The sequence below is a fragment of the Octodon degus genome, unplaced genomic scaffold, assembly GCF_000260255.1.
Source record: "Octodon degus isolate 3935 unplaced genomic scaffold, OctDeg1.0 scaffold00429, whole genome shotgun sequence".
NCBI classification, from domain to species: Eukaryota; Metazoa; Chordata; class Mammalia; order Rodentia; family Octodontidae; genus Octodon; species Octodon degus.
In genome coordinates, this window is record NW_004525005.1 from 74,610 (window position 1) to 82,700 (window position 8,091).

General features: G+C 48.7%; 1 protein-coding gene across 1 annotated transcript in view; it reads left to right on the forward strand.

Moving 5' to 3' along the window:
- Positions 1-8,091, forward strand: part of LOC101575049 (butyrophilin-like protein 2) — a 103,808-nt gene that overhangs the window by 57,995 nt on the left and 37,722 nt on the right. Inside the window, exons 4-5 of the mRNA XM_023708658.1 lie at positions 1,057-1,071; positions 1,792-1,818. Of these exons, the coding sequence (XP_023564426.1) occupies positions 1,057-1,071; positions 1,792-1,818 (42 nt within the window). The remainder of the gene's footprint in view (positions 1-1,056; positions 1,072-1,791; positions 1,819-8,091) is intronic.

An 8,091-nucleotide genomic window follows, 5' to 3' on the forward strand; every position in this document is an offset into this window, starting at 1 on the left:
ACCGCGGTCTCTGATGCTTTTGCTAAGCTTGTTCTAAGTAGGTGCTTTAGACCACTGAGCCATCTCTCCAGCCCCTCATTCTGTCTTTAACACATTGCTTTGTCTTTGGTTTTGTGTTTAGAGACTATATAATTGCACTTTTGTTCACTCCCGGGGTCAGTTTCTACATTTATTTTATATGTTGAAAAACCTCAATGTTTATGTATTATCATAATAAGAGAAAACTTTGTTATGCAAATGCCATGAAAGGCCTCACTCAATGTGCATGACTAGTAAAAAGGAATATCTTTTAGTTTTTGAATGATCTTTTAAAAAATCACTGATTTTTATGTACAAATATTTAAAATTATCATGTCTTGAAAGTGACAAATGATGTCGTATATTTTTGGCAACATTTTTCTAGTGGAATAAAAATATTCTGGATGCATATGTAAGCTACTTGAAGTGTACATTTGTAAGTAAACTACAAAAATGATTTTTTCTTCTCTCTCATTTTTAAAAGTATACAAATACAGTTTTCTTTTGAGGTACAATATTTCTAATGAACCATAAGGCAAAGCCCCTCCCCAGCAGCCAGGCCCTCTCTGTCCTGCACCCCACGGACCCCCCCGCCCTGGGCGGTGCTGGAGGCCCCAGAGCTCACCCTGGGAGAGCAGAGCCTGCCCTTGTTGGCAGCAGTGCCCTGGGCCTGGGCAGCGCCTGCTGGAGCTGGGCTCGGTCAGGGCTGGCTGAGCAGGGGAAGGGGCTGCAGTGAAGCTGGGAGTGCGGGGAGGGTGGGAAGGGGCTGGTGGAGCAGGACGTTAGCAGCAGCCGCCCCTGGGGGCAGGCGGAGGCCTCACATGAGGGCACCTTAATGGTAGGGAGACTGCACACGAGGTCGGTGGCATCCCGGGTGGGAATCCAGGGCAGGTGGCCCTGTCCTTCTGCTGAAAACTGCATAGTGCTGAACAGATATTCCAAAATATTTTACAAATTATATGAAGACGAATGCTAGGAACGACTTACTTGGCCTTTCGAAACTTAATATTCTTTCCCTCCTCCCCCTTTTTTTTTTAGAGGAAAGCATGAGAAAATGTGGTAAGTTTAGTTTTCTTTCTTGTGTTAAATGGAAAATTCTGTGTCAAAAACAATTTATCTCTCTGTGTAGTGTTTTTCAAGATTCTGTTATTCTGCTTCAAACTTCAGAAAGCTAAACAAATATTTCGAAATATTTTACTAATCACATAGAGAAAATGGCTAGGAACAAGGTTCTCGGGGTTGCAAAAACTAATTTCGTTTGACTTTTTTTTTTTAATAGAGAGAGACGCTGAAGAACTTGGTAGGTTCTATAATCTTTCCTTTGCTAAATTATAAACTCAGTCTTTGTTTCCTCAAAATACTTATGTCTCTGTGATTGTAGACCAAAGAAAACTTTGTCTAAAACAGTTTCTGTACTTCTAACTCAAATTCTGTAAAGTTGAACAAATGTTCCCAAATATTTTGCAAATCTAGAAAAATAATAGGATTCATTTTTTAGAGTTTTAAAATTTAACACTCCTTTTCTATTTTTATTTTTTTAAGAAAGGGCTGCAGAAGACCTTGGTAAGTTCTGTTTTCTATCCTGTGCAAAATTGAAAGTTCAGTCTATGTGTCACCAAAATATTTATCTCTCTGTGCAATTCTTTGCAGAACAAAGAAAGCATTTCGTACAGCAGCGTAAGTACAGCCCGACCCCAGCGCCCACGCCCGCACCCTGCCCGCAGCAGCCCCCTGCCCACTCCCTCCTGACCCTTCTGTCTCCATCTGCTGCAGGTCTGAGGGAAGCTCGTTGGTTTGCAGGTAAGTGCGCAGGGAACAGCTTAAGGTAAGGTCGTGTTGTCCACCTCAGCTCTGTGAGAGTCCAGCGTGGAAGCAAAGCTTGTGCCCACTGATCCCTAAGACGTGTGTGTCTAGGAAGCGGCATGAGCTGAACATGGCCTGAAGCCTGGAGGTGTCTCAATAAACCTCCTCAGGGCGACGCAGGGGCGCGTGCTCTGCTTCCATGTCACATGGACCTCGCAGGTCACCTTGGGAAGGACAGCCTCACCTTGGCCTCAGGGCCGGGGTGTCAGGTCCTGCCCGCGGTGCTGTGGGGTTCACTCCAGTGTCAGGCCCAGGGCAGGGTGGGAGCCAGGGGGACCCATCTCCATGTGGCCAAGCAGAGAGGGCAGCGGGCGCCCCGTCCTCCCCCAAGGGCCGTGCCGCCCACCCGGGGTCCCCAAGCCCACCTCCCCAGGAGCCCCGGGTGTGGCCGGGCCACGGAGGACTCCAGACCCGGGCTCAGCACCGCGCGGAGCGCAGGGCAGGAGCTCAGCCCAGAGCCAGCAGGGCTGCGCCAGGGGGAGCGGGAGGCTGCCCTCCCTGAGCAGGGCACCTCGCCCAGCACTCGGGACCGGGCAGGACTCGGGGTACGGAAAGGGTCCCCCCTCCTCCTCCCGCTCCTGCGGCCTCGGGCCCCCAGGTGGGCCAGGCTCTCTCTCCCCGTGCACATGGCGGCTCTTCTCCTGCAGAGGAAGTGGTCAGCAGGAAGCGGTGCTGGGCGGATTCTATCCCTGGACGTTACAGTCCTTCTCTCTGTCCTACAGGACGCCTTAATAAACAGCTGGGCATCCTCGTTCCCTCCAGCGTTCACCTCCTCACTCTCCTCCATTATGGCCTAAGGGAGGCCCAGCCCTAAACACGGCCCCGCTGACCCAGGTGGTCCTCCCCGGGCCCTGCTCCTCCCCGACTCCTTCTCTCTCTTCCTCCCTTCCCTGCCGTGGTTCTTCCCCTTGAGCACGCTCACCTCCTGCTCAGTGCTGCTGTCCCATTACACTCCTGGACCCCCATGTAGTTTTCCTCTCTGAGGGTGGACTCTGTGCCCCTGAGGGAGAACCTAGGAAGCCCCGTGAGCATCAGGCAGCTGGTAGCACCTTTCACAGGTGTGGGCCCCATGTCTGTATTCTCGCCAGCTGTGTCTTGGGAACCTCTGATGTGGCAGCACACGTCAAGTACAGAGTTTCGGTGGTGTGGAGAAATTTCTCTGAGAGGAGAGATCCCAACCCTGCAGCGGGGACGGTCACGGCCTGGGGCTGCAGAAAGACTCCTGGGCCTGCGCTGCGCCCCTCAGGCCTCTTCTATCAGCGCTCAGAGTCGGGGGCTCTGTGCTTAGGGCCTCAGGTAACGGGTCTCCTCCTCTTTTGCAGAAGACATAGTCCTGGATGAAGACACTGCTCACCCTAGGCTCTTGGTATCAAATGCTGGGAAATGCGTGGAAGGGTTGGCATGGACACAGGCTGTTGTTCCTCCAACCCCTGAAGGATTTACCTCACTCCTAGCTGTGCTGGGTCGGAACAGATTCTCCAGTGGAAGCCATTACTGGGAGGTGGCTGTAGGAGGGAATGAGTTGTGGACACTAGGACTATGTTCTGATTCAGTCAGCAGGAAAATACATTTCAAGGATATTAATACTGAGAATGGTTTTTGGAGCATTGAAAGGCATTTTAATAGTTACAGGGCTCTTTCTCAACCCCGTTATAATTTTCAGGTTGTAGCACCTCCCTTAGTATTGGGGATTTTCTTGCAATATGAGGAAGGATTGATCTCTTTCTATGATGTCAAGAACTTTACTCTACTCCATACTTTCTTAGGCAAATTCACTCAGCCCCTGAGGCCGTGCTTTATTCCTGGATATCCCATTGCAGGATCTGATCCTGTCCTTTTCCTCCTCCCAGTGCCACCACCAGATGAATCTGGGCCTCCCGAGAGCACACCTCTCATGGACCAGGACAGCACACACAGCGTCCCATCCGGGTTGCCCTAGGGCCGGCCTGGGGGCATCCACCTCCCATGGCACTGGGTGCTTCCCACGTGTGGAAAATTTAAGCATTATCCCTGCTGTTTGTCTGTTTCTATTGCTTACTCCTACATCCTAGCATCCCCTTAATACTCTTCCCTTTATCCCTGTTAGTTTTGAGGAATGCAGCTTCCTCCTGTTCTCCATTTTTTTGCATGGGGTCCTGAAAAGTGCTGGCTGCTGCCCTGCGCAGCTCACCACACCTCAGAGCACAGCAATAGTAATCTCACAGTTTACAAATAGTCTTGCGACTTGTAAATAAAATGTGTTTATGTGGTTGACCATGATTATGATAAACCAATTGTACGGGATCCCTTATGTGTGGGAGAGCAGCAAACTGATTAAAATTGAGTCTTAGCAACAAAACTCTTAGCAGTGACATTTATGTATGGCCAACATACATAGATTAATATTCCTTTTCAATTTTCTTATCCTGTTTGAAATTTTAAAATACTTCACTAGCCATGGTGATGTATATGCAATACGTGAATGATGACTTAATGAAGGTAGGTGTACGCGTTAGGAAAGGTTCACCACAGTCAGACTCAGAGCCGCCACTTCCTGTGTTGGTACTTATTGTCTAGAACATGTCCATCTTCCAATCCAAGTGCGTGCACCCTTGGCATGTGCTTTCCTGTTACCCTCCCCCGTCCACTTTCTGCTACTCGTGCTTTACTCTCTGCTTCTATGAACTTAAAACTATTATGTTTTTTAGATTTCATGTGCACATGGATTTCTTCAATAAATGGCAGGACAACTGCACCTCAGTTCAAGCCATCTCCTCTCCTTTGATGTAAAAGGCTGCATACACCAGGAGTACTGCGTGGCATCCAGGCCTCTGGGCTCTGGCATCCATCATATTCAACTATGCAAGTGTCACATGCCACCAGTGTTCAGCCAGGGAAAATTATAGACAATACTCAGGGAGGAGAGAAAAGAACTAAATCTCACACATTGATGGCGGGACTGAGAATGCCACAAACACCAGGAGAATGTTTTTAGCAGATTCTCATACATGTACAGTCATCCTATGACCTGCATCTCCATTTCTAGTTTTGTGCTGCAGAGAGATGGAAAATGAACAGAGAAACTACCAAAGAAAGTCCACATCAGCTTTTCTTGTACTTTCCTAAGCAATACACATGTACTTAGGTCTAATTAAGCAAATTTAAGAATAAACTTTACCACATTTATATAACATGCTATAAAGGTAAAACAGAACAACTGCTATTGCAGTCAGTAATGTAAATATTCTGGATGTGAAAGGCTTCATCCATTTACTTCCATGTGCCTGGAGCTCTTGACCAGATATTACTGGTTTATGCTTTCAAAATAAAGTCCAGATTATTTGTCTGGGGGATGGGTTGATTGACTGAGAGAAGACAGAGGAGGTTTCCTGGAGCGGCCAGAGTGCTCCGTTAGTTCAGTGTAAGGGTTTCCCAATGTGCACATGGGCACAGCGTATCTGACTGTAAGAGTAACGTAGATGAGACCTGCCTCCATCTCCCCTGAGGATCCTTAACTCTGTCCTTCGCACCCTGGTGACATTGTGCACAACACACTCACAGAGTAAGGCCTGTGGCTCACACAGCACAGCAGGTACAACAGTGCACTGAGGTCCCAGCCCACAGATCATCCTGCACTCGGTCACCTCCATCACTCAGCCCTTCCACAGGGCGTTAGGAGAGGATGCTCATGCAGCCCTGTGGGTGGTGACACTGACAGAGCCTGTGAGCTGCCAGGCATATGAATTCTCCTTGGTTTCACAGATGGGGAAATAAACAGTGTGAACCGTGTGAGCCAGGGCATGTCCACGCCGAGGCACTCCGGGCAATGCAGCCCTCTGCAGGCAGGATGTGTGGTCGTGGTGCCCAAGTACCTGGCTGGCCTGAATCCTGCAGCACAGCAGCCCTGGGCCTCAGAGAAGGCACAATATGTTCGGAACCTACTAAGGCTACTGAAAACAGTGCCTGTGTTTGCTAAATGAAGTTAGACATCCCTGCTCCGGGTCCCAGGCAGCGCTCTGCTGCACACCTAGATGCTTTCTAGAGCACCACGCACTGATCGGTGGCGTTTTGGAAGATGACTGCATTACAGAGATTTAGAACTGATTTGACATTAGGAGTTGGGACCTGCTCAGAAGAGGAGTGGCTTCTGGGTTTTGTCACCTAAATAGGACAAAGCAGCTGCCCTCTGCTATTCCCTTCTGTCACAGTGTCCTGCATTGGAGACGTTCAGCTATGGGCTGGAACCTCTGTAAACTGGGAGTGGAAATCAACCCTTTCTTCTTCATATTTGAGTGTTAGGTATTCTTCTCCAGCAACAGCTAAATTACTAAATCAGACTATGGTCCTGAGAGTGGGATTTTTGCTGCGACTACTATGTGAGCAAGTGTATCAGAAGCCAGTGGAACGAGTTCATGGGAGGACTTGGGAATGATTTGTGGACAACAGCTAGATAGCCTGAAAGCCACTTTGAGCAGAATAGATGCAAGATTTTTCAGAGCTTAGAATGCCAGAATGCTGACAAAAAGGACATAATGTGAAAACCAGGTTCAGATGGTTTTGTTGAGGAAAAAGGACTCCACTGTCTGTTGGATTTGGGGCCACGTGTTTTATACTCTGGCAGAAAACCTATCTGTCAGCACGATGGACCCAGTGTAGCACAGGCCACCGCTCCAGAAGGAACAGTGTACACAACTGTTGGCACCTTCAATAGCACACTACAGATGCCCAGAGCAGAAACACTGTGAGGGTGCTGCTATTTATGCTTTAATCTAAAAATTGCTTTAACCATGGAGCTCAGGTAAGCCCTGTCTTATGACTTTGGTCCCACGAGAGTCCCTCCTAGAGCAGCTTTCATAACTGTGGGCTTGGGGGCAGGAAGTAAAACCAAGCAAAGGCTGTCCCTGAAACCTCAGACTGGTAGAGCCAGCCATGGGCCAATAATTGCTCCCTACTCCTGCCCATGAGAGCAATTCTTAGTCCATGCCTGGGCAGTAGGAGCCCCAGCACAGCCCCTGTCTGTCAAGGAGGTTGGATACGGATTCAGGGAGGATTCATCTGAGGGCTAAACATTCTGGGAGATTTTTCTTCTTGGGTGTGGACTTGTTTGGGGGAATGGTCCCCCTCCCCCTCTCTAGTACCAGCCCACTAGGAATGTCTCCCTCTGTGCTGTGCTTGTCTCCCATTGTACTTGGAGGCTCAGAAGTTGATTTCACAGCCTCCCTGCCAGAAGGCAACTGGCCTCAGGATGAGCCCTGCACGAATCCCACCCTCTTGTGGTTTAGGTGAGACCATGGATCACCAGTGTTTGTGTGGATGATGGAATTATCTCAGATGTGGCGACTAGGAATGAAGACAGTCTTCACACAACTGAAAAGACACAGGCTTTACGGGGTCAAGTGTACAGCCCTGAAACTCAAGTTTAATGAGTGTGAAGGTATTAAGAGCTAGGACATGCAAAGGTGTCAAGATCGTGGTGCAGCCTGTCCTGCATGCAGACAAAGGCCAAGGTAAAGGCCAGCCTTCTCCTTCCCTTCAGGCTTCTGTCATCTCGGGCTACAGCAGAGAGGCCCTCACCAAGTGAGATCTTCAGGTTCTTTAACCTTGATCTATCTAGCCACTTAACTGTGGAAAATAAATTTCTGTTTGAATACATTATCTACACTTAGGTATTCTGGTACAGCACAGAACCAGATGTTGACTTAAGGGTCTATAATGACAGTACTCATGTCACTGCACAGGGACCGTGGAAAGGCACGGAAAGTACGAAAACATATTTCACCTGTACCTCAGTCAGGTACAGGGAAAAATAGGAACAATCCTTTGGAGAGACCTTCATACTGGACAAGAGAAGACGCCTCGCTGAGTGCTAACCTGTCCTCTGCGGGTTGCTTGTTTCCTTCCATAGAGTGCGGGGCACACTGCCCGGCTGTTGCGGACCAAGACTGAGAGAAGGAGTGGAGTCCACCTTTCCAGAATCTGATGCTCGGTCCTGTGACAGTGATGCCTCAGAGACGGTGCCACAGCTGAAAACAAGGATGGGGCCAGTCCCTTCATGGGGCCAATTAAAAGAACTGGCCCAGGACGCTCAGGAGGTGGCACCCACAAATGGTAAATAGGAGCCTGAATAGATGACAGAGTGCAAGGAGATAACTGAGCAAAAATTGCATGAAAAAAAGGACATAAAAGTTATCAGTTTTTTAAAGACAAAAAGATATTAATTATAGATAAAAA